Source organism: Archocentrus centrarchus, chromosome 1 (genome assembly GCF_007364275.1).
Source record: "Archocentrus centrarchus isolate MPI-CPG fArcCen1 chromosome 1, fArcCen1, whole genome shotgun sequence".
NCBI lineage: Eukaryota > Metazoa > Chordata > Actinopteri > Cichliformes > Cichlidae > Archocentrus > Archocentrus centrarchus.
Window position 1 is genome coordinate 5,761,611 of NC_044346.1, and position 27,699 is coordinate 5,789,309.

General features: G+C 42.6%; 1 protein-coding gene across 1 annotated transcript; it reads left to right on the forward strand.

Annotated features, from left to right (window-relative positions):
* Positions 1-25,956, forward strand: LOC115788428 (voltage-dependent P/Q-type calcium channel subunit alpha-1A-like). Its single transcript, XM_030741445.1, has 9 exons — positions 1-27; positions 3,904-4,004; positions 7,784-7,928; positions 8,750-8,885; positions 9,968-10,081; positions 12,223-12,258; positions 16,601-16,799; positions 19,411-19,649; positions 20,401-25,956. Exons 3-9 carry the CDS (start codon positions 7,792-7,794, stop codon positions 21,127-21,129), a joined length of 1,590 nt encoding a protein of 529 aa, XP_030597305.1. The 5' UTR covers positions 1-27; positions 3,904-4,004; positions 7,784-7,791; the 3' UTR covers positions 21,130-25,956.
* The last annotated feature ends 1,743 nt before the right edge of the window (positions 25,957-27,699 follow it).

Below are 27,699 nucleotides of genomic sequence, written 5' to 3' on the forward strand. Positions count from 1 at the left end.
TGGACTTGCTGGTTACACCTCACAAGGGTAAGTTGCAGGAAAACAGCACATAATGGTGTGTGTGTGTCCAATCACCAACTCACCAAGAGGACAGCTTCTACCAGCCAGTGTCATTCACTGCTTTGCATCTCCTGATCAGACAACAGCACACATTATAGTATCTACACACATGCATACATCCACCAATGTAGAGTCAAATAATGCACATACTGTTCCAATACTTTGGTATAAACATAAAGCCACACTGATATCCACACTTTTTCATCAGTAGAGTGATGAATTTAGATGGATGATGCAGCTTTCTGGTTGTCAATCTGCATCATTTGTGTTCAAGTCATTTAATGAATCCATGCAAAATTGTAGCTGTCTTAAGTTTTCAGATTTACTGGCCTTCAACATACATGAGGGTGGGTCAAAGATTTGTGCTTAGCAATTTGCATTTTTTAAAATTTCATAAGTCCAGAAGAGTCATCTTTGGCCCTAAATCCATTTACACTGACTTAAAGTCAGTGTACACTACTGACTTTTCACTACACTAAAAAGTCTTTTTGTGCTGATTTTTGTTCAGGATGAAAATATAATGCTGAACCAATGTTCAGCATCAATATCGTGGGATATATCATAGCAAAAGTCCAAGAGAGTTAATTTTTATGACAGAAACAAGCTGTGGTACCCTGGATATTTGATCTGTTTTGTAATAATTCACCAAGGAAAACTTCAAAATGTGCATTCTGGATAAAGCTGCTCAAAAAAGTTATGAGAAAGGTTTTTACCTACAGTTGTGTGAAAAAGAAATTTTCTCAGGACTTTATGCGGGACTCTAAGACAGCTGTGCTTAAATGAATGCCTGCAAACCTAAATGAACTAAAGCAATGCTCCAACAAAGAGTGGGCCAGAAGCCGTTCACGTGATGTGAGAGACTGATGAGGTCATACAGAAAATGAAGATAGTCCCGTAATCTGCTAAATCGTGGGGTGTACTTAGTTTTTTTCACGACTTTATATTTTGATACCAAGCTCATCTTTTACCTGCAACTCCCTCTCTGTCAATGCAGTCTTCTAATATATTTTGACACTCAAATATAGCTTGTCATGGCTATGACATGGAGAAGCATCATTTGGGCATGTCAGATTGATAATTTTGGTCCTGAACATGGCTTTCAATGTCATTGTAAACTGAATACACATCTTATTGAGGGCTCAAAAATGCTGGAAAAAATACAGCGAATTAAAGGTCCATCATTTCAACACACCCACCCACCCACCTCCCATGTACTTGAGAGAAGGCCTGTAATAATTCAGAAAGTGTTCATAGTATGGAAGTAAATTCTGTATGCCTTCATTAAATATACTAAAGTAGCTGCATAAAAAAAGGGTCAGGTCAGGTAACCATCCCACATACAGTACACCATACTTACACTCACATGGGCACACAGACACATCACAGCAGCACACAAACCCGCACTGAATCCACCCATTCAGTCATTCCTGCTATCAGGAGGTGCCAACTATAGAAGATCCTCTATAGAAGTCTTTTCACTACAGGAAGACTTTAGAATTGGAAGTTTATACGAATGTAATGAATGATCACTTAAAGCCTAATCGGTTAAGAATAAGTTTATTTAAATGAATTTAGTGCATGTTTTAGTTGACTTGTAAGTAGTTTAGCTTAATGCATGGCAGCAACTCAGATATAAGATATGTGTGGTCATATCTTATCACACATTAATATCAGTTTTAATGCTTGAAGACTTTTAGCCACGCCACTTTGAATAAGGGCGCCACAACTACGCGGTGTAGTTATGAGACAGTTGAAACAAAGCTCAATATTTTTCTGCTTTTAAATGTTTGTGTGTTTCACCCAAACTCTGGGGATACATGTCCAGAGTTTTTAGAAAAAAATTGAGCTCCTGTTTGCTCAGGGATCACTCGACTGGGGTGTCCATGTTTCTTAGTGAGGTGGCTGCCTAGTCCTAAGCCTTGACATTTTTTATGCTATGATAAGATGATAGTGAAATAATAAGAACATGTCATTTGATAAGAGATAAGAACAGCATCTGCCTGTGAAAAGACTATCAGCTTTGTTGTGTTTTTTACTGTACTGTGCTGTGATATTGTATATGTCTTTAGTACACCAGCAAGTGAGCTCAACTCTGCTTCAATTGAGGCTCCATCCAGGAATGTTCATGCAGTGGTTACTGATATTCCTCCAAAGAACAAAAGAATCCATTAGTTTCTTGTATGTTAAGTATTTGATAAAGTAATGCTGGTTCTTATTTGCCCACACAATTTTCCTAGAACACTACAAGCTGCACTTGCAGTGTTCCTTTAGCTTATCGATATAAGAGTGCATAATATTATTAGACAATAAAAATGGTTGTGAGCTTTTAGACTGTGTGCTTTAGTTGTTTGTTCCTCTAAATATGCCTAATGGAGTGAGCTTGTCAGAGGCCATAGAGGAAAAAAATTACATTTCTGTCACGAGTGCATTTGTTTTTGTATTTGCCGACGCGGCTCTGTTCTGAGACCTTCCCGCCCTTCCACATACATATGTGGAAAAACTTAACATGGGAAGACCGCCAGCAAAATCCAGAGCAGGCATCAGTGATAGCAAACATGGCATTGAGTAAGTCCGAAATAGCATGAAATGGAGGAGCTGGGATGGAGGTGGGTTGCAGATGGGCTTGCAGAGGCAGAAGTAACTGTGTGCAGGCTGAAGCAGTTTGAATAGAACACACAAATTTGAGCCCATTCCTGGCATTGTCATCTTGGAATATGCAAGGAAAAAAAAAAAAACATCCATTGATGGAAAAACCTGGTCGTTCAGTATATTCAGGTAGTCAGATGACATAACTAGACTTGACCAAATGAAGCTATTCCAGATCATAACACTGCCCCCACAGGCTTATACGGTAGGCACTGGTCATAGTGGGTGCATCACTTCAACAGCCTCTCTTCTTCAAAATTTTAAGTAATCTCCGATTGCAATCATTCCTTTTAGGTTTTCAGAACGTGTTGGGCAGTTCTTAAGCCACTTGTAGTAGTTCCAGCAATCTCCTTTTCTTTACTTGATGTAACCCAGTTTTATTTTAAGATAATTTCCATGACCACTGGATATGTCTCCTGACGTGGTGGTTTAAGCAATGAGAAGCTACTCACTGTATAAGTTAGGGTTAAATAACCCTATTGGCCAGGCAGTGTAATTTGTATTTTCCTATTTTTGCCATGCATGTCTGTTTTTAATGAATTATGAAAATGATCAATAAGATGTACTGCTGTACTTATGTACAGTCCTCTGCAGTGTTATACAGCTATTTTTGCATTCTTATCATTCATATTCTTACCAAGCGCTTAATTTAAAAATCCCACACTCCCAGAATACAGAGCAGGAACTGTTTTGGTGGGTCAGGGGGAAAGAAAAGTTATGATGCATCAAAAATAAATCCACAATAGAGCTGCTCAGCTCCAACGCAAGAGTTGTTTTAATGAGGTATTAAACAGCAAGATGAACTGGTCCATCCTCAGACTGAGACATTGCCTGCATTCATAGACATGGAAAAACTACCAAAAGTAAATAAAGGCCATCACTGTTTTTGTTTTTCTTTGTGCAGAAGTATCAGTGACCTCTGACCAAATATTCTTGGATTAAACCTCTGTCAGCTGAAGCTAGAAGCACTTCAACTCAGAAAAAAAGCAAAATGCTGAGTTTGTTAAACTTCTCTGGATGTTTTTATGCTAAGCTAAGGTCACCCAAAGCGTTCCAGCTGCTGGTGTATTGTGCATGTTGTGTATTTCTCTGTCAATGTTTGTGTCTTGTCCCCCACTCTCATCCCCCTCCCCACGGCTCAGGGTCCCATCACACTCGGGTCTAATCTTGCAGGGTAACTTGTCATTTTCTCAGCAGCCACAGACTTGACGGTGGGCAAAATCTACGCCGCCATGATGATCATGGAATACTACCGGCAGAGCAAGACGAAAAAGCTGCAGGCCCTGCGAGAGGAACAGGTAGACTCCAAGCCAGAGAAACACTGGAAGACCTTTTTTTTTTTCCTTTTCTTTTTTTTGTCTCCCTCCTCCAGGTCTTCTTGTTTTTATACCACCTTCTCAAGCCCCTTTGGCTTGAACTTTGCCTTTCTTCTGCCAAATATGGATTTAAAAGAATAAGAAACATGTCTTATACATTTAAATCCTACAGGTAAGGTATGTTTGGAAGCTACCCTTCCAAACATACCTTACCTCCCTTTCGGCCTGCGCCGTCCCTTTTTTGGCATGCTTCTGAAAATCTGCATTCTTTTTCTAGTACCTTCTTGCTCCTTTGGGTCCCCTTATTTTTTTTTTACCAAGCTTGCTAAAAAGGTTCTAGCCATTTATTTTTTCTACGCAGCTAGCAGTCTGACCCTTCTGCACACCTTCAGTTCTTTTTTTTTTTTTTATCATGGATTAAATGCGCATGGTAAGGAGGATGAAGTGTTATGAAAGGTTAAAGTAGGGATTTTGCTGTTTGTAATGTTCTGAACAGTGACAATGATGATGATACCACATGGCCTTACCTTTGTTCCTTGTCAGTGCTCTTCCCCTCCTGTCGGTGAATGCCGTTAAGATGCACTCGCTCATGTGGAAACATCTCTCCACTTGTGCAATAGCTCCTAGATGTGCCCATCAAATGGTGTCAGCCTCATTCTTACTGACTCAGATGCATGTCTCGTCTAGAGATTTCCTGAAGGAGTGCATTGGTGAATGGAGAGTATGTTATTCCTTTCTCTTACAAACACGACACCACTGCAAAAACGGCGTGTTAGTATGTTCCTGAATGCAGCCATCCCATTGGACTGAATGGACAGTTCCACACAGGCTCTCTCAACATCGGCAGTGCACAATGACTTTGACCAGTCTGCGTGCCCATCACCTCATCTCTGCCTTATCTCACTACTTTTTCCCTCTTTTCTCCTGCAGTCTTTGTTTTCATGATACCATGCTGCTTTAAAGGAAGAATCCACCCAAACCTTCAGATATCTGTTTACAGTTATTTTTTTTCTGTAAAATCAGATTGGGATACCCAGTAGGGTTGGACATAGTTCAGTCGTCTTATCACTCACCCCCACCCCCACCCGTGGTATCGCTGATGACCGATAGCTGCAAAATACAATGTGAGGCCAAAATGCACTGAAAGAAAAAAGTGAACACACACACCAGGAGTTTATTTTTTCACATTGACATACACTGATTTATTAAGCCAACTGTGATTAGTGGTCATAAGTGGCCGCATATCAGTTGAAGAGGTTTAACAGCGCTTTAATTTTTAAATTTAGGTTTTTAGTTCTACTCACTCAACCAGTTTTCTGTGTATAAAATTGGCTCACCTGTGACTCCTGTGCTCTTCACCATGTTCTCCCCACACACAGCGGAGTTTTTCACCAACAAAAGAGCACAGTGTGGTCACGTTACACTATCACCGATATCCTCCTGTTTTCTCTCATTTGATGATTATGTTGATCTGTGTAGTCACTCCACACACACACACACACACAAACTTCAAAATGTGCAGAACTCTGGGCATAAACCTGTGTGTGTGCACCCGTTCACACACATACATCAGTGTTAAAGTGTCAGTTAAATGTGGAAGTGCATCATCAAACTGTGTCTTTTCAGATTTATTTTACGAGTCCTAGAATAATGATATTAATTTAATGCATCAGTGGGGAAATTGATAAAAATTGTCTTGATTGAGCTGTGCCAGTCACTTTGACCACTGTCATCATCCATCGGCACAACCCTCATATCCAGGATAACTTTCAGCAAAATCCAAGATATTAATGGACAAAAAAACAATAAACAAGCCAAAAGGCAGTAGTAATAACTTGTTTTTTTTTACATAACATATGGTTAGGGGTTAGGGTTAAGATTACCTAATATCAGTGATAACTGCAACCATTTGATCTATGTTCCCACCCTCACCTATGGCCATAAGCTGTGGATAGTGATTGAATAAGGCTGCACACACAAGCAGCAGAAATGAACCTCCTCCTTAGAGACAGGGTGAGGAGCTCAGTCAGAGTAGAGCTGCTGCTCCTCCACATCAAAATGAGCCAGCTGAGGTAGTTTGGGCATCTGATCCAAAGACCTCCTGATGCCTCCTAGGTGAGGTGCTTCAGTCATGGGCAGACACAGGGCAGTCTTTCGGCTGGCTTTGGAACATCTCACTGTTCCCCCACAAGAGCCGGAGGAGGTGGCTAGGGAAATGTGAAAAATTCCTGTTGTTATTCCTCAGACCAAAATCAGAAAGAGAAAATAATTCAATTGGGAAAATGACACTTTTAGACATAAGCTCGCTTAGAAAAGAATCTATGGGTGGCTCCTTTCTTCAACAACTCCTTTGTTTACCTCTTTACATCCATTCCTTCCTGCTGTGCACTGCACATGCCAACTCTGAAATGTCTTCATCACTGTTTATTGTCACTGTTTGTCAGCATATTGTTGTTTCTTCTTTGTCGGCTGTTTTATCTTCTCACCCCGTCTGTTGTCTGACATCCATTGTACGCGTCTTCCATGCCGTCTCTGTCCTTCTCTCCTCTATTTATCCTTCCAGGAAGTGATGAGACCTTGACCTGTCAAGCTCTCCCTATTTGGTCAATCCAGGTCGATTTCACCACGTTTCTCTAGCCAAGATCCATTCTCTTCAGTCTGTGTTTCCTTGAATCTGCCTGCCTCCTTCTCTATCTGCGGTGGGATGTTGAGGGAAGATTCCTGAGACCAGTGGCACCCTGTGTAGTCATTCAATCATGGGACCATTCATTCATACATACACTATTGCAGAAACATACTGAGTTGAAGCCAGAGGTGTTCAGTGTTTCTGTGTTTGTCATTATCCGTCTACACGTTTCTACTATGAGTTTTGTCAGGATTCATCAGTGGTTCTGGTGCCAGAACAAACTGTCCAGAGACAAACTTAAGCCATTTCTCTCGTTGGTACTGGAGAAGACAGTTGGACAGGATTAAACTTCTGGCTTTTTAAAAATGTGCAGTCTTGTTTATTGTGAGAATGATTATTTCACTGAGCTCAGATAATGCCAGCATTTTTAGACCGCTGGCCGTCATCAGTGATGTATATCCTGTCCAGCACATCAGCCTGATGTGTCTGAGGAGGTTTGAGTTTGTTTCTGAACAGATCTTCAGTCATTTAGCTTTTAGCCTTTAGCTTCCAGACCATGGAGGGACATGACATGGGTTGCCTCAGTCATGAACCGTCAGTGCTAAGCCACTCCAGAGAGGACTCTGTTGAAACAGGATTCCCCTGGGAGTAAACTGGCTTGACCTCTGACCTGTCTGATGGAAGCAGAAGTTGCTTTTTAATACTACTGGTTTAGGATCAGACGACTACTTCCCTTGAAATGGCATGTTACTCAAAATAACTTGGTAAATCAATATATCATTTTTGAGTAAAATGTCTCTATATACATTTGTTTTATGAGTGTGGGAACCTGGTCCAAGACCTGAGATTTCAGAGCAATCTTACTTCAAACTCCTAAGGTAAAAGCTCCCTTCTGACACAGATTGGAGATCAGCTTTCCCACCCTGAACATCTAGCCAACGCAGAGTTTCCTATGCCCCTTTGACATGTATTCAGGGTAGCAAGCAGACTCCAGATCAGTAGTCTGTGGGGAAACTTTACCTTGGATACCCACAGCCATGTGCTTGCTGATGGTGCCCCCATGTGGGTGCATGCTGCGAGTGCATCCTGTGTTTGTGTCCTGTGCCCCCTGAGTGTGCCTGATGCAAGCCTGCAGGCCATGTCATGTATCTCACACAGAACCGAACGCCATTAATGTTTCAGCGCATGGAGCCGCCCTCTGAGGGAGGGGGCACGGACGGCCAGGGGGGGCAGGGCCAGAACGGCCTCTCCAGCACCCAACCAGACAACATCAACAGCATGTGAGTAGACTGGGAAACCCATGTGCACTCTTAGGAGGAACTGGTTCTCCTAAAAAAAAAAAAAAAAAAAAAAAGGAAAGGAAAGGGGGCATTTTTTAAATGTCAATTAAAACATTTACAAATTATGCAAATCATGTTGGGCAATACATACTATTTCATGTGCAAATAATTTTGAGTGTGCCAATGTAGCTGCTGCCATTTGAAACAGATTTTGAGCTAAAAGGAAACGTCTGTAGGCAAAATGGGTGAAATTGTGCTAACAGAGCTCCCAGTGACACATTAAAGATATCCTGTGCTTCTGTTATTTTTGACCAGAACTTTTATAACAGGAGTCTGTTGTAGTTGTGGTCAGAACCACAACTCCAATTTTATGTCAAATTCCAAGTCCTATTTCAATGAATGTCACACTGGAAAAAGAGGGCACAAATGGCTTCATTTTGATGCATAAATTGAGTGAAATTTGTGGTTTAATTTTAAATCCAGTTATTTTCATAATATTTTAGGAGTTAAAAAAAAAGTTAGTTTGGTCTCCTGTCTAACCTTTGAAAGACGCTTCTACAGAAAAACATCCCAGAGTTAGAGTTCTCCAAAGTGTGCTGGGATTCTTTTACTTGTTACAACAATTTCCCATTCATTTGCTATGGGAAATAAATCTTTGTTGTTTGTTTGTTTTATTAAACAACTATCTGAAATAGCCTACAAACAAAGTGACAAATATACACTGTAAACATTTTTTTCTGTTTTTCCCATTAAATCCACTTCACTGATTTACAATCTGACGTGTGTGTGTGTGTGTGTGTGTGTGTGTGTGTGGGTGCCAGACCTCCCGAGGGTGGCATGACTGAGAGCCAGTCGTGGGTAACAGCTAAAGCCCAGGAAATGTTCCAAAAGACGGGTAACTGGAGCCCTGACAGACCCTACCCCGATGACCTTCACGACAACCGTCACAACCCCCAGGTATAATGACACCGAACACACATGTGGTCACATGTGGTGACGTCAGTCTAGACCCAACCAGTCCCTCTGCTTAAACAGCTTGCCTCCACCGTGGTTGCTTCCACACTGGTCTAGGAATAGCTGTGGAGATAATAGAGAAGGAATCCTGTTGTGGCATTAAACACACTGCAAACCTCTCTAAACTATCACACAAGAAAAAAAAAACTAACATCACTGCACTTCCTTGGCAGGTATTTTATTTGGAAATGTCTTTTCTTAATCATATCTAGGCACGCAAGTGGTTGGACAGGCATCTCAGCGATAAAAGACAGCTGTAGAGAACCAAACCTGGTTCTGTAACGTGTCCTTGTAAAAAATGTTCAGAACTGTTACTGCTGTTACTCCAGCAGACATGACAGCAGGCTTGTCTTTTTCCAGACTTGCCCACTTTCCTCCTTTTTGTTCTCTTTCTCCATCTTCTTCCTCCTATTCCATATCCCCCCTATTCTCTGTGTCTTACCATCTTCCTCTCCCTTGAGTTTTCCTGTTCCCTCTTCAACCTCCCCTCGAGTCAGTGGCTTGAAGTTGATAGATGTGTTTTGTGATGTGCACCTTTTCCTCCTCACGTCCACTTGTCTGTTGGGGTGCTCCTACTCCCCAGTGCCTCGTCTCCCTACTGAATCCCATGATGACTGCAGAAAGATGAAATGTGAATTAGATAAGTTTGCTGTTGAGATCTCGAAAGGTTCCAGTTTTGGAGGGTTGGCAGCTTGATACTAAAATAGATTTCCAGTGGTTCCCCAAGAAGATTTTCCTTGTGATCACGGCTTGCATTTGGATCTAAAATATATTATGTGATATTAGGTCATGTGGTTTTATAGTCTATAAGATGACCTAATCTATACCCATAGTAGTAAATGTATGCAATTTGTTGCATAAATTGTTCTATTTTATTCCTGCAATTGAAAAAAGAAAACTAAAAAAATATAAATAATCCTTTCTTTGGAACTCGTTAACATCATGTCATGCCCCTCCCTCGGTTCGTCAGCGAGTCCCCTCCCTCAGCAGACAGTGGTCACGCCCCCTCTCATTGTGTTTTACAGACGGTAGAGATGAGGGAGATGGGGCGGGACGGGTACTCCGACACTGAGCCCTATCACCCAATGGATGGGCATGGGCGGACCCTCTCCATGCCCCGCCTCTCGGCAGACAACCAAGTGAGCACTTTCATCTCACCATCACTCACTGCCATCCTCACGCTCTGTCACTATACCTGACAGCTGAAGTGAATTGAAAAAGTCTCTCCTTGCATCCTAAAAAATAAAAATAAAGAGAAACAAGCGTTGGATCATCCAAAACCTTCTTGTTCAAATAATCTTTCATATTTCTTACACAAAGGATTTAATACAACTCTGGTTCTCTGACTGATTAGTGTCATTTAGGATGCAACATAAGGGCGACGGAGACTTCTGTAAATTCACTTCCCTCTGTCTAGTTTCCCATTTTCTCTTCCTTCCCCCTTCTTCTACCAACCCTCACTGCCTCCCTTTCATCCTTCACTCCTCCAGCAGCTGACCCACCGCTGCTCAGCTTCAAGTGGTTTCCTCTCTGAGCACCACAGCTCAAGCGGCATTCTAGCAGAGCAGAATGCAAAACGGGTCTGAAGGCTGGATCAGTGTCCTAGATATGTATATGAGTATACATCCAGAAGACCCATGTGTAAAGAATATTTAGTCCCTTTCCTGTCCTGCTCCCGTCTTCATTTCCATTGAATCCTTGGTGTGTCTGTCCTATGTAAACTGTGGCCAGAGTCACTCTCCAGCAATGAAATGAGAAAAAAAAAAATCAATTGACCCAAGAGAAGCTACAAATGTGTTTGTAACAAACAAAGCACATGGTTAGCGATGTAAAAGCTACACAAAAAAGGGCTGTCAATTCATTAGATTTCGTCATGGGGTCACTTAATGATTACTGTGATATTAGCTACCTAAAGCTGTCACTTAACTGAAGCTTTTGGCATGCATGGAGGTGGGTGCATGCATGTGAGGTGTGATGTTTTTGTTTAGCTAACATAATCTTGGCAAAGCAGATTTGATTAATCTGCAAATCAAGTTTCAAATTCAGATTTTGTATATCCTCTTTTAACTGTATCACACAAATCCAGAGAGCTTTTCCAGCACTTGATAGTTACTGAAATTGTATTAATCAGACTGTAATCAAATTTGCTTATTTTGAAGCCTCTGGCTGCAGTTACACACACACACATTCACACACACACACACACTCATAACCACAACATTTCACTGCATCACATCATGTTGCTCTCACTTTGGTATGTTGGTTACTTCATGAGGTTTTTCTGTCTGAGCGTTTAGAGTAAACTGTGGGAAAGTATCAGATGATTGTGATTAAAAACACGTGTGTGAAAAAAAGAGTTTAGTAGCTTGTTATTAGTTAGTTAATTAGTACCTTACCTCCACATTTTGTATCCAATATTAAAGAAAACGGAGTCAGCAAACCAATAATGTTTAGGATTATAGCTATGATTTATTGTGCTCTGTTGTATTAACTGCTTTTTATATTTAGTACCCTGTTAAATTAAAACAAACACTGCCTGATGCAGATCTGGTACTGTATAGTCTTGAACAAGGCTAAATTTCTGGCAGTGGGCTTGAAAAATTTAGTTAAAATTCAGCATAATGTGATCAATCAAAAAAATGTCACTTTAGATTATAAAGTATCTTAAAAACTAAAGAAAGTTAGTTCTTTGTATTGAAAATATCCTGTGTGTATCTGTGTGTATGTGCGTGCCTGTGTGCCTGCATGTGTTGTGTATCTAGTATACGTACGTGTCTGAACACTGTTACTGTATTCTAACACTGGTCTGCCTTCCAGAGAGCTCATGCTGTCTCGGTAAGTGTGGGTGTGTGTGTGTGTGTGTGTGTCCTCGCTCGCTGGCGAACCTCCTGGCTCTGATGCGTGCGCGCTGGACTTCTTGAAATTAACTGAATTCTCTCTCTCTCTCTTTCTCCTGTCTCTGCACCTCAACTTCTCCCTCGTTACTTCTTTTTTTTTATTTTGTACTCCATTTTTCATCCTTTTATGTTTTTGTCCTGCATCCTCATTTATCGTCTTCAAAATACATTTCACTATTTCTCTCCTCCGCAAATCACGGCCTTTGTTGCTCATTCCTTATACCATTTTATCAATTTTTGTCTCTCTGTCCTTTTTTTTCCTCTTCGGGTCCTGGCGGCTACGCCACGTCGGGCCTGTGCTCTGTGTGCGCGTGTGTGTACGTGCGTGTGTGTGCTCTACTGCTCTGCTCTACGTATCATTTCTGTGTTTGCCTGCTCTGCAGCGGAGGAGACACAGGCCTCGCGGAAATAACCTCAGTGTATGTACCTCTTGCTCTATCTCCATCTGCCCTCCCCGCTCCTTTCTTCTGCCTCTCTGTCAGTCTCTCTTTTCAAACTGGATCTGCAGAAAATTGGAGTGGGCTGGCTGTTTTGCCCCACGTCAGGTGCCATATGGGTGGATCTGAACAGCAGTGAACAGCATTTCCAAATCGTTTTAGCGAACATTTTTGTATGATCTGTATTCGTCTTCAAAAGCCGTTCAAAAGTGGTGACATGCTGCGATTTCCAAGAGCAAAGTTTTCATTAAGGTGGGGCCGAGTGGATCAGTCAGTTGAAAGGAAATTCAGAACCTCTTTGCTTCTGCTCATTCACTAAGGATAGCCAGTGTTTCATATTCCCTATAGTAAAAAAAAAACATGGCAAAGAGCCCTGTTGCATACTCAAGTGTTCTGTGCAAGCGTGTTTATGTTTTGGCCAGAAACACAGTGATTTCCCTAATGTTCTAATAAATCAAATCCATATCTAGTTCTCAAAAGCCAGCATTTCCAGCACACCACTTCTGGGCCCATGACTGCAGGCACAGCATGAATGCAGGCATCAAGCAGGCATTGTTCATTAAACAGTGCATATCAATAATGTTAAATGTCCATTTACCAACACATTAGATTTCTCCCTGTTTCTATTGAACGCCTTCTTAAAATTATCTCTGTTTTGTATGGATATTTTTTTTCCTCCTTTGCATTAGATATTGGATCAGTTACGGTTTGTGTCCTCCTTTGTTTCTGCACCTTTAAAAAAGGGGGCACCCTCTGTATTGTGTTAATGCAGTGAACCCCACCCATCTGGCACTCCAAGCTCTTTGATTCAGCTGTGACCTAATTGTCACTGTTCAGATCTACTTTGATCAGCCCTTCCTCTTCTGTCTTCCTCTTCTGTCGGCTTTTCTTTGAGCTGAGTCTCTCTTCCCCACCTTTCTCTCTCGCTCTTGAGTTTGCTCGTGTTGAGCTCGCTCTGCGCTCCATCGTTCTTGCTGTCTGTGAAAGTTTCACAGGGGTTCTGCTCGTATGCAGTATCTGTGTGTGCTCCTCTGTGTGTGTCTATTACCTGTGCATCTGACTCCTTTGCATCACTGCAGACCGTGTATAATGAAAAGCATGGACTGCCCTGATATGTGACTATTTGCCAGTACCAGAGATAGGCAGGGTGCCGGCATGTCATTATTCATGCATGATGTGGCAAAGTCTCACAGTGGATGTGAGAGAAAGTGGTGTACCAACGAGGAGAAGTGTTGCTGTAGCCAAAGGCTGGGATTCAGACCAATTTGTGACGCTCATAAACGCTGGGTCGTGTTCGGCACTACTGTCTCAAGTTACTTTCAGGATGAAACGTACAAACGTACCGAAAGAAGAAGAAGTCTGGTATAGACAGTATGCATCCAACCAGTTGCTATCCTTTTAGAAAAGTAGTACAAAAAAGCGATACAGATGTGAATCATCAAAGCCAGCATTATTAACAATAGCAGCATTGGTAGGAGCTGGAGCTGGTGCTTTAACAGTAGCATTATATCCTCCTTTATATTTTAACAGTTTCATTTGGCCACTTGCACACTTTGACCCAAATTCCTTGAATAAATTTGCTATAAAACAGCATTTGAAATTAAACGTGTAATAACAGATCCAAATTCTATGTTGGAGTCAACCTAAACAAACTGAAAACTTGACAGAAGTGTGAAAACTGAAGCCAAAACATATGAGGTGAAATCAAAAAGTCCTGTGACTCAGCCCATCAAAAACAAAAACCACACCAGCCAACTGTCCCTTCAAGGTTGCCTCGCTGTGCATCTCTGGACCATTTCCAGCACTCCGACTGTTTTTTTCAGCTCGCTCCAATGGTACTCACTTGAACTCGTGCGTTGGATCTTCTCCCCTGTGGCAAAGCGGGAAACCTTTAACTTGAGTATCATTTTGGGGAAGACGAGCCAGATTGGCGGTGAGTGAAAATGGTTATTCAAGCCAAAGAAAGTGACAACGCACAATAGCGCACCCCAGTGGTGATTGTTCTTCATCAGAGACTTGACACAAAAACTCAGCTTTGACAGTCTTGGGATGAATTATTGGGGAACAGCCTTTTAAATTTTGAAAAATAAATGACAGGTATATTCCCGATCATGCTCCTCACATCTTCAGATTTGGAGACAGTGGACTTCTCCACTCAAATGGGCTGTTTGTAGCCAGAAATCTTGCTCTCATGTAGAGTGGAGATCCTTTATGTTAAATTTGAGTCAGTTTGACACAGAACTTGATGCTCTCTCTGCAACGTTAATTATGCATGTTGAAAATGCAGAATCTAAAATGATAGCAGGGAAAGTTTCTGCTTTTTTTTTTGTGGCGATGTACAGTGATGCAACTTTTTGATCAAACTTAATATTAACCTTGATCTTTGTAGTGTTCAAACAATGAGGGGGAAAAAGGATAGAACGCTGTAAATATCTAATGACTTTGGTCATAGTCCAATAACTCATTACTTGTCATTACTTTACAAAATGCTGTTTTGTGAACATACCCCACTTGAAATGGAGAAAGAAAGCTTTTTGACAAATTAAATGGTGAAAGGTCCAGAAGAGACACCCAGAAATGGTGTGGAAATTAACACATTATTTCAGGTTTTCATGTGTGTGTGTGTGTGTGTGTGTGTGTGTGTAAGCGGATTAAGCGTATGCACATGTTTAATCGTGCCGGCTACTCAGAGCACATGCATGGCTTGTGTCCGGCTGCTCAGAGTGTACAGACTGTGAGGACGGAGAATCCTCCTGTGTTCGTCTTTGTCTTTGTCTGGCCTGCTGCTTGCAGACTGACGTGCGTTATCATTGAGTGGGTGTGAAGCTTTGTGGGAGTCACAGTGTGAGCAGGGTCCTTTCCTGGTCAGAGAAGCATGACAATGAACCCAGCAGGAAAATCATGTAGAACAGTGTATACACTGTAGATCACATTTCAGCTTGAGAAAGTTCCTTAGTGTGACTTTTCTTTATCTGATACTTTATTCGTACAGCAAAAAAGACATTTTTTACAGTATTATTTACACTCAGTGCATTAACATATATGTTGTGTCAGAAAGCAGATGTAACCTTGGTTTTCTTTATCAACTCAAGTCTCCACTTCACCAGATCACTGATGATATTGAATCTGATTATGATATTCTAGTTCAAACACACACTGAACAGTTTTGCCTAAATATCTTTTTGTAAGTGTAGGATTTTCCTGTTGGGTTCTTGCAGAGCTTTTGGTCAGGCTCGGAGCTCATGGAATGATGGGTTGTCTTATCCGCATAGTGTCCATATTTGATTTATATTAGATCATACATATATGTATGTATGCACCGAGAAACAAGAGCAGTCTGTAGGAACAAAAGAATACTTAACCTAGGAACTGTTTCTCATGAGCAGAACTGTAACAATGTAACTCAGAAACAGGAACACTTGGTGCTCTAATGTCAGATTGGCATTGTTTCCCTCCCTTTAGCAGTGCATCTCTGGCACAGTGTTAATGTTAGCCAGGTATTATAGTGTCCCACTTTGAAAAGTTGCAATAAAGGCATGTTCTTTATACATTAATGCCTTTAAGTACAGTATGATGTAAATGAAATATGGCTGCCGTGGGGAAAGGTGCTATAGGCTCCTCTGCCGTGTGCATGTGAGGCATGGTTTTTATAGCCCTCCCTCATGCTCGTTCTGTCGCTCTGCCCTTTTCTTCTCTCCCTGTGAGTTCCCTGTTTATCTCTGTCTGTTTCATATCTCCATATTTTGGTGAAGAAGCATGGTGTCACATGCTGTTTCATACTTAGGTTTAGCAGTGAGGGATTCTAGTTGCTATGCATCAAGTTATATGAATGCTTATTCTGTTAGCCAGTATATGGTTTTGGAGGGGTCAGATATGTTTCACATTTTGAGTTTAGATGTGTATAGGTCACCTCACACTGCAGCACAAAAGCCAGATATTCATATTTTCAAATCAAAATGCACCATCTGAAATTCTGAATTGCTGTCTTGTCCTTAAACCACTGTGCACCTAAATCAAGAGCTGGCATATGGTTGGTTATTCGGTAGGCACATATACGCCAAGTACTCCAGTGTTATACACTCAGCAGAAGTCGCTGAAGTAACTGATGTCCTTCTCAGACATGAGGACGGACTCCACTCCAGCAGTCACGATGCATTAAATCTCACTTCTGTGTTTTTTGTTTTTTTCTTTATCTTTCTCTCTCCCCCACTGTTGTTTATCTCCTTTCTCCTTTCCCTCACTTCCTCTCCTTCCTTATGATTTCTCTATCTGTCCCGCACCCTCTTCTGTATTTTCTTCTACTCTGTCTACTTTGTCCTCACAGACCATCACTGACACAAGTCCAATGCGTCGCTCTACGTCTAGCCTAGTCCACGGGCGTACAGGCAGGGGCGTGAGACTGGATGACTACTCCCTGGAAAGGGTGGTGTCTGAGGAAGGCAGACATGGAGGACGCAGGCACAGGGACAGAAGCCACCGTACCTCACAGCGCTCGCTGACCAGATACACTGACGCAGACACAGGTGAACAACACACTGGTTGTCTCCTGAATGCTGTGTGAAATCAGACCAACATCTGCACCAAAAACAAAAGCCATCGATCTCAGTTTGAGAGCAGTGTAGCATTTGCATATAGATGGTGTGGCTGGGTTGACCGGTTTTTGGATTGCTGTGGTCAAATTATCATGTTTAACACCATGAAAAGATCCCTTAAACTGTAACTTTCTACCAGGATAGTCCCATTGAGATTAAGAAACTCTTTTTTCCACGGAGTCCTGGCCAAGATAGGCTGCAACAAATACAAATACAAAAACACCTTTGCAAAATTACATAGTTAAAACATGAGCAAAACACAAAATGGTTAAATTTAAGAAAAACAAGTGCATGTTAGGGAGCTGGTCTCAAGAACTTGCAGATTGGTTTGAAAACGCTCAATGAAATTCACTCAGTCAGGTTCCAGGCTTCCTGCAGCATGTTCCATGTGGAGGGAGCAGAATTAACAAAAGCCTTTTTACCCAGTTTGGTGCAGATAAATGGAATACAGACTTCTTGGAAAATGTATAATACGGTCAAACTTCAGTTCAGTGATGTCAATTAGCTGAGATGAAGCCAAATAGGTAGCTAGCTCCTAGCTACCTATCACTTAGAGCAATAATGCATTACTACAAGACTTAGAACACCCTTCACGTGGTTGTTGTGGAGAGGAAGTAGCTATATAAATCAAAAGCGTTGTTTGTTCCAGACTGTAAACATGCTTATTTCTGCTCTAAAGTTGAGCACGTTAATTTGAAAGGCCACAGGGACTGACTTGCCATTGTGGCCATTGCAGGACTACACATTGGCATTAAGCTCATTATTATTGTCATCTGAATCCTCAAGTTTAAGCAGAGGATGCAGTTTGGATTTAACAGCCTTTGTTATGCTGCGGAACTGTGGTTGGACACATCATCACAACCAAAATTGTTGTGATTCTGTGCAATGAGCTTTGAAATGGTTGCTTCGTAGAGGGGGACCAGGTCTGCGACCACTTGCAGTCGGTTTCCGTCTTCAAAGCAACTTTATTGCATCAGGACAGCCATAAAACAGCGTTAAGTTGAGTCAGTCTGTTACCAAACTGCTGTCAGTTTGCAAAGCAGGGTGAAGTTGGCAATTACATGCAATCTGTTTGTGAAACTAAGGTGATTAACTGTGATGAATCAGCAAAAATTGCACATATGTTGCTGTCTACATACACAGAAATTCAAATTCATTAACAACAGATGGGGTGGTTGTAGTTCAGGTCATCTACTAATTAGAAGGTTCGTGGTTTGATCCTTGGCCGCTGCAGTCTCCTCGGGCAAGATATTGAACCCCGAGGTGCTCCCGATGTGTTCACCAGAGTGTGATTGTGTTAATGAATGTAAGATAGAAAGTACTTAGATGTCGAAAGTTCTTGTATGAATATGGGTGAATGAGACATAAAGTATTGCTCGTGTAGAGTAGAAAAGTGCCATATAAGAACCAGTCCATTTATCATTTACCATTCAGAGTCCGACAAGAACCTCATAGATTTGAAACAAAAAATTAAGAAACTCCTCTACACACAGTGACGTAGTTGCTGTGGGACGATGATTTAACTGCAGAATGACATAGGCACTTGGCAAAAGTGCTTTTAATAGGAGTAGAACCAGTCTGCAACCAGTTTGCAAGTCCCCTACTATAAAGAGACATGCCAAAGATGAGTTCAGATGAGATCAGCACAGACCGACTCAGATTGATTGAGATATGCTGGCAGTCATTTATGAATTAGATGGCAGTGGTTTGCAAATCTTTACCAGTCTCTCTGAAAAAGATTGCAGTCAGTCCAAGGAGGACATGATTGTTTGGAGACAGCTGTCTAACACCATGCAACCTGTGCAGTCACTTTGCAATCGAAAGCGGTCGCCCAAGAGTTGATTGTGATGCAGACTCAACATCTGGGTCACCAGATGGCCACTGCAGCTACTTGCTTCGGTAGGCCATAGCAGAATGTCCTGCTCTCTCTGAAATATTTTTGATAGTACCTTTAAGATGTATTTGCAGCTAGGTCAAGAGTAACTCAGCAGCAGTTGCTGAGTCAAATGGAAAATGATCTCAATTAACCTAAGTAAACATGCGTTCACAGATGATTATATTCACAAATATTAATGCAAGTCAAGTCTTGGCACAAAGAAGCCCTTGAAAACAACATTGTACAAGCAGATAGCCCACTTCATCACTAATTGCGGGTGCGAATTGCATGCTTCAGCTGTAAAACTAATTCAACAAGGCTGACATAGTTGACCTGTAAAATCCTTTTATAATTGAAGAGCTCTCTAATCTGATGGAGGATCCTCTGCTCTGCTACTTGGACTCGAGAGTGGAGATGTTCGGCGTATGACTGCACAGCTCTAGTGGATTTTCTTCATGCACATATTTTTTCTGTTTAAGAATTTTAGCTTTTCAGTAAACATGGAAACTTCATTGTGTTACTGAAGTGGATAAAAGTTTCTTGAGAATTAAGAGTCGTTCATTCACTACAGGATGTTGTAGGAAAATTTTCATTAATATAGTCTCAAAGCAAATTAAATTATTGGTTTTATGTTTGCAAATGTAAACTGAGATATCTCCGTGCCAGGCCTGGGCACAGACCTCAGCACCACCACACAGTCAGGTGACCTGCCACCCAAGGAGCGCGAGCGGGACCGTGGCCGGACCAAGGACCGTCGTCACCACCATCACCATCACCATCATCACGGTTCAATAGACAAGGAACGCTACAGTCATGACCGCCACGATTACTCCCACAGGCATCCCCATGACCGCCACTGGTCCCGGTCACCCAGTGAGGGACCTGATGGACGAGGTCACAGACAGGTGGGCTCCAAAGGCACAGATTATTGTCAAGGGTCAGCTAATTTTAGGGAAGGGTTCCCAGTACTGTTCCATACTGTTTTTCCTGTTTTGTCCTGTTAATTTCCTTATATGTAGAATGTCTCATACAAAGCATGTTGCATTGTTTGAGATTTTCTCTATTTCTGCATAAGTATGAGTCACTTTCTCTTGATGATTTTTCGCAACCAGTAGATGGGATGTTTAGGTTATATTTATGCAGAAATATGGAAAATTCCAAAGAGTACCCAAACCCTCCAGCACCACTGTAAATTTTACTGTGTTTATAGTATGATATCACCTGTTTTGTCTTAGATCTATATTTTTATGTACTTTGATCTTCTTCTTATGAGTTGAGCACAATAGTTAATTATTTCAGAGATACCACACCTCTACTTATGGATATCAATCTCTCCTTTTTTCTGTTATTTTTCTTTGTCACTGTTTCTCTGTCCATTTTTCTTCAATGTGATGTGTGGCTTCTTGATGTCAATTTTTTGCTTCATCACTGTATTTTTTAATGATTTTTAATGGTGTCTATCTATCTATCTATCTATCTATCTATCTATCTATCTATCTATCTATCTATCTATCTATCTATCTATCTATTTATCTATCTATTTATCTATCTATCTATCTATTTATCTATCTATCTCACCTCCATTCTGCTCTATTCTGGTCTCTGTTGTTATTGTTGTGGTGCGTTTTGATTTTCCTTGTTTACATTTTGCTGTAGGGCAGTAGTTCGGTGAGCGGCAGCCCGGTTCCCTCCACCTCGGGGACCAGCACTCCAAGGAGAGGCCGCCGCCAGTTGCCTCAGACCCCTGCCGTCCCACGTCCACATGTCACCTACTCCCCCGCTGTTCGCAAGCCCAGCTATGGCCCCCCAGGGCCAGGCCGCCTGCGTTCACCCTCTCCACGACACTTCTCCCCTCCAGACCATGACAGAGGCTACCACCACCGACCCCCGTCACGCCACGCCTCTCCCCACCATGGGGGGTCCTCATCCCGGCATGGTTCGCCACGTTCCCCTAGGCACCAGTCCCCACGCTCGCCGCTCCACGGCTCGCCCAGGTCCCCTCACCGAAGCCGCTGGAGTGGGCCTCCACCTGGGGACAGCCTGGAGGGTGACGGGCCCTTCTACGAGAGAGATTATGAGTATGAGCGGCACCATGAGCCTCCCGCCTATGAGCAGAGCCTCTCCCACGGCAACCCTCACCCACATGGAGGGAATCCTCACCCACACCAACGCTCACCTAGGACTGCCCGCCATGGGCCCCCTCCACCCCCTCACCCACATCCACGTAGGGTACCCAATGGTTACCGCTCATCCTCACCTTCCCCACATCGACGGGGACCACCAGGGGTACCGCCTCACCCACACCACCGGCCTCCCCATGCCAGAGGGCCCCGCAAGGGCCTGCATGAACCCTATAGTGAGACGGACGAGGATGACTGGTGCTAGCGACCACAAAGAGCATGGGATATGGCAGGAGAGGAGAAAACAAACAGCAGTCTCCAGTGCTGTGGCCTTGGATATGTAGACTTAAAAACAAAACAAAAAACAAAAAGTAGTGGTGGTAAAAATGCTGGGAGGGGTTGGATACCCTCAAAAACCCTCTACCTTCAACCCTCAGACTATGACCGTGCACGGGGTGGAGGGGTGGGGGACTGCAGAAAAGACTTTTACACATTTTGTGTAAGACTCAAATCAGTGACATAGCAGCACTCGGGTAAAAAGAAAAAGAGACCGCCAAGGCCCGGACACAGTTTACCTCTGCCTCTCTCAGTCTCAGAACTACACTTTCCAGAATCAGCCTTGATCCTCAAGACCTGGCTGCAGGAGGAGAAGAAAGGTGTGGGAATGGAAAGCAAGGGAGGAGCATGAGGTTATTAGAATGTGCTCACTGCGTGTTACGAGACCCAAAAGCACTTCTCTCAGACTGATGCCTGATTGCTTAGATTTGCTAGACGTGTGCTATCTGTCACTGGCTAGACTGCTACTGTAAAAGCCTGAAAATGAGCTAGTCCACTACTTGGACTTTGCTCCTAGACAGATACGTTTAAAGAAACATCAATTAATAAAAAGCCAGGACCCCCTAACCCTTACATGCCAAGCTATGCCTCCAGAAAATCAAACTTGAACAATGAAGAACACAGTGAAACTTTACATGACAAACAGTGAAAAGAAAAAAAAAGGGAGAACAACCACTTTATCTAGAACCTTTTTCCTATCCAACGACAGAACCAGGAAGCTCCGCCTATACTGCAAAAACCAGCCAATCACAGCGCTGGCTGATATTTGATGAGTTTTATCATCTCTGTTTACTGTTAAGGACTCACATAGTGCTGATGGAACTGATGTGACATCACTTCCTGTCCAGCAGGTGGCGGTAGTAGTGGTGGCAGGGGGATGAGGCACAGTGTGGGCTCACTTCCTGTTCAATTGCACTGGTGGGCTGGGCTCAGGTAACTAGAGAAGGGAGTCGGACACTTTGTCAAGCCCCTTCCCTCTCTGTTACAGAGGATGACCTGACAGGAAATGACATCACACAGTTAAACAGGGCGGAGGAGAGGAGAGGAGGGATGGGGAAAAAAAGACTAATTTCTTCAGTATTTCTTCTGTCAGTTACTTCTCCTTCTTGTTCTTCTTAGGACATTGGAGCTTGGTTCTTCTGTTGCATTCGCTCAGCCTCCTTTGATCTTTTTCAGAGTTCAAAATTTGATGGAAACCTGCATGATTGATTAAATACATACTAGAGAGGAAATCTAACTGGTGTGGGTGGGACCTGGGGGCTTTGTAGGAAACTTTGCATTTAGGTTTACAAAAGAAGCTCCCTTCTTTCCAACTCTGTCTCTCTCTCTCTCTCAGATCTCAGAAGTAATTTTTTGGTTCCTTTTTAGCTGGAGCAAGCTTTGATGGTTGGGTATTTTATTTGTCTCTGTTTCTGCGCAGAGCGCTGTTACTGCAACCCGTCAAAAGACAAAGGAACATCTTAAAGTTTCAGTTTGTGCTTGAAAAACAAGAGGGAGAAAGAGTGGGGAGAAGCGAACCTCTGCCACACTTTATTAATTATTGTTAATGATAACACTTTTATGAATAATGATATCAATGTCAATGCAAAACGATGGTGACAATGATGATGATAATGGTGATGATTGATTGAATTGTTGCTGTAGATTTGTTGTCATGTTATTTGGAGTTATGCTATGTATGCTATGTTCATCCTGTTTACATCCATTATGTTGTTATTCCCCATCTGATGACGTTTACCGGGTTCCTGATGCCTTTCCTCGACGCTTCGAGGCAACGGCGGCTTGGGAACATTCCCTGAGCAGCATTGCGTGTTGTAATGCAACTCTTAAAATACACTTTCTCTCCAGAACGGTGGATTTGGAGGTCCGAGGAGTCTCAGTATCTGGCCTGCAGTGGTTCAGAAGGGGTCAGTACTCTTGTCAAGCCAACCCAAAGATCAATAATTCATGTTCAGAGCGAGAGGTCGAACGGTTTATTGAGAGCGGCCAAAACTTTGTCTTCACTTCGCACTAAAGAGGTGCTCAGAAAAGGTTAAAGTTCTACTGAGACTGAATTCTCCCACTTGCAGCCAAAAAAAAGCTTTTCAATCTGTTCGGTTCTGTATTACTTTTTTTTTTTTTTAAAGTGAGATCACCACAGTATTGTTGCTACAGTGTTGGTGTCAGTCAGTATTTTTGCCACCTTATAGCAGTGATGAGCATACATTATTTGCCCTACCTTCCCCATCTACAGGACGGCCTCTGGGCCACATCCTAGTTTCAAGATCCGAAGTGAAACCTCACCTTTCACTTCTGTCTCTGCAGGATAATGTAAGTTAGGTCCTAGTCTTTTGCAGGAAACAGGGATGTAGCCTGAGAGATGATATCTGTCCGTTTGCCAGTCCGCCCTTCTGCTTGCTGGTCTGTGCCAATGCTGACCCACCCTATAACCCCTTCTCTCAGGTCTGGCTAACCAGAGTCAACTAGTCTCCCCAATTTCAGTCATGTGAGGTTGCAGCAAAGATGAAACCATTCCCCGCCGAAACCCACTTCAGTATCCACCAGCCTTCTCTCTCCTCGTTATCCTGTTTTGCTGTCCATTTGCTTTGACATCTGTTCTTTCAGCTTGGCAGAGAGTGATGCTGAAGGTTCAGGGCAGAAACACTTAGGACTAATAATTTCATCCGTACAACACTTATTGAATATTCAATGACTCTAGGACAAAATAAATGATAAAGTATAGATAAATATAGTTGATTACCTACAGATAAATCTAGATATAATATCGTAGATGTAGTTATAGACAACCGAGTATAATTAGAGTTTCAGATAAATATTTATTTTGCATACGGATCATGTTCATGACAAAGTCAAGACTCTAGCTACTCTTGAAACCTCGCGCTGTTTTCTTCGCAGTTTGCAAAAGCCAGAAAACAAACCCCAGTCCACGTGTTGACTCTATGCAGACCTCATACCCATCCTCATCGTATTACTTCAGAGGTGAAACTGCGACGCTGTGGTACTGTAAAACTGACTGGAGATACAGATCTGGGAAAATGTGAACATTGGCACTAATTTTTGCACACATCATGTGACATCACACCCCAACCCCAGTGAAATCCCTTTCATGCACCTCTGTAACGATCTTTTTCCTTCCATCCTCTGGCTGATCCCTTTTTTCCCCTCTATGAATTTCTGTTCTGTCCAGAGATGTGTTGCCTCCAGGCCTCATATTTGAGCATAGCATAGGGAAGATGGGGATAAGGGGGGGCGGGGTTTGTTTTGCTGATTGTTCATTTGTTTGGTGAGCACACAGGGGCGCAAAACCCAAAACCCCTCTGTCCTCACCTACAATCAAGAGAGGTTACGGCAGGAGGGGAATCTTCCCCAAAGCCCCCTACAGAGCCACAGTGCCTTCTGTATCTGAGTCACATTTGTCACACCCCATTTCGCCCCCCCCACCCCCACCCCTTAACCCTCTGTAGTAGATGAGATCAACCACACTACGCCTTAAAAGTTGAGTCCCACTGGCTCCCATGCTAGCATAGAAACAGGGAGAGTGGTGATTTTGAGACTGGGCCATGGTGAGGAAACAGTCAAAAGGCTAGACTTGAAGCAGGGAACGCAACATCACATCCAGAATGGGATGGAAGAGTTTCAAACTCCCATTCAAACACACAGATTTTTGTAAAAAAGTTGCCAAATCCTAAGAGATCCACACAGTTGGAATCAAAGCCTTGTGGTTTTGGCCTCTAAATGACCATCATTTCAGGATCCTGCTAACTGGCTAGCCCTCTTGGCTTTGGTGTGGCACCACTCCGTGTCCATCCCAGAGATGTCCTGGCTCCGGTTTCAGGCGGTGTAGTGAGAGTTTTACAGAGGTGCATAGCAGTTTGCTTACTTCTCAGGTCCCTCTAGAGTTAGGTAGCTAGATAGAAAACGTAGCGAAGCGTCGGCTGCATGACACGCAGGCCTCGGATTGAGTTATTGTATGGTTTTACCTGGTGTGGTGTCAGAGGTTAGACCGTTAACCCCACCTTTCTCCTTTCACTAACACATCACACACTCTGGCTCCCCACCTCTCCATCAGCAGCCTGCCGACGCACCAACATGCCACGCTGTTGACAGGCAGGCAGGAAAAAGCCACCTCCATTTTGGCTCCATGACACCACTCGCCTGTCCAGAATTGTAACAGCAGATCCAAAATGGCCAACACACAAAACTGCATTTTGGCGAAAGCATGTTGTGTGTGAGCATTTCCAAAAGCAAATACCATGATTTAAAAAAAAAAAATAGTGAGCATTTTGACCTTTATTTGTCTGCTGGTGTTTCACCTTTTTCTTTTTTTGAAGGGGGGGGGGGCTGTAAGGTTTTTTGCTCAGTCATCACTTCTCGCTGCATCTGCTTTGCATCTTCACCTCTGGCTTCTGTCATCTTTCTAAACGTGCGACTTATCACTTTTGGATTTTCTTCTTCCTTCTGGGACGAAGGAAAAACGAACTGATGCACCAACCCATCCGCTCAGTCGGCTGTGAAATTGTGTCAGCGGGTCAGTCGTGAGGCAACATGTCCAAAAAAAAAAAAAAACAAAAAAACAGAAATAAGGGCTCTCTTTAAAAAGAAAACTAACAAAAAAAAACACTAAACCGTGGGTTTTAATGTACAGTAGTGCTGCCAAAAGTTGTGCTTATGTAGCTAAAGCCACTCTGTGGTCTCCCCCTTTGTACAGCACTAAATGTGTGCATGCGTGTGTGTGTGTAGGGGGTCAAGAGCAAGACAGGGGAGGGAGGGGCGGGAGGGGCACAATTAGAGAGAGGTTTTTAGTGATTTGGGGGCATTTTGGGGTGGAGGGTGGGAGTTCTGGGGAGGGGAGGGCAGGCAGCAGCAGCAGAGGTCACAGAGATGTTAATACACAATTTCACAATGGCACTGGACCACTTTTCAGGTTCATCCTCATCCTCAGAAGCCATGTTTTGCACCGTCAACCCATCCACGCTTAGTCCCGCTGTGAGGGAGGCGGGGCTACTGCTGCCATAGGGAGACATTTACTCTGTGTCGGCTTTCATGTCGGTGTCTGTGACAGTGTGTGAGTGTACATGTGTCTGTGCAGGAGTTTTGAGTGGTGTTTAAGTGTTATTTGTGCTGAAACTGATTTGTGTGATTAATCATTTAGCCTTATCATTATATATATATATATATATATATATATATATATATATATATATATATATATATATATATATATATAATAATGATAGCTGCTACTTTAATGATAACAGATAATGTGACTTCTAATTAGTTAAGCAGCTTTGACCAATAGTTAATCCGAGTATTTCTTTATTTCCTTTTTCTTTATGGCTCATTTTTTAATTATTAAAATCACTTCATATCTTTTACTTCTTGCTAAAACTTTTTTCAATATTTAGACAAACTAAAAATGATGAAACACAACAGCTAAATATAAGCCACTGATATCGGCACATGCCAGCATTGGTACTTTGATTTCATACCAACATTTGATCAGTATGGCTGTGCAGGAGAGATAATAAGCTAAATTATCCACATGGAAATGCAAAATAAATACAAGTAAAACTAGAGAAAACTGGTAAAAGTGCAGAACATGCAAAGACTTGAAAGGTGCTTTTAAACTTCTGGATTACTCCAATATGGACTACAAGCGCTGAAAATGCATTTTCACGTTTGTGTTAATTAATAAGCACCGTTCTTTATATGAAAAGAAGAAAATAACAGTTTAGTCACATAAGTAAGCATCTAAGGTTAATTCACATTTATAGCAAACAGAAAAGTCGTCGATTGTTCTGGAAGTTGCTTTGGCTACAATCGACAAATCGTTTCAGCACTAACTGTGTGTGTGTGCGTGTGTATGTGTGTGTGTGTGTGTGTCCTGACACCATCAGCTACAGAAGGTAATCCTCAGTGCCTTACACTGTACAGGACACTAAGATGATTTCTTCATCTGAGATATTCACAGTGCACACATATTACGTTTCAGCGTGTTCATTGGTAAGGATGGTGTGGTGGGTGTGTGCGCGTGTGTATGTGTGTATTTGTAAGGGTGGGTGAGGATGCGGTGGGGTTCAGTAGCTCATCATGTCACATGTCTCACCCATCCTCTCCCTCCTTCTCTCTCTCTCTCTCTCTCTCCGATGCCATCTGATGTATATTTTGGCTCTGTAATTCTTGTGTATATGATCCATAAAGTTTGTGAAAAACTCTGTGTGCTCATCAGATGTTCATTCATTCTGCTGTCGTGTCACTTCTTCTCCCCTCATTCCGCTCAATGCCGGTGTGATACCGTCCATGAACGCAAGGTGGAGGGATTGAGCTTTCGCAGTCATCGCTTGTTGTGAAAGGTGTGTGTGGATGGGTTGAGTGAGTTCGTGCTTGTGTGCGTTTTGTTTGGAGGCGTCTGTCTGCGGCGTGTGCGCCTTGGTCAGTTCCTCACGGAGCCTGGCAAGTGTCAGGGCTGAATTTATTCACTTAAATGAATCATTTGTTC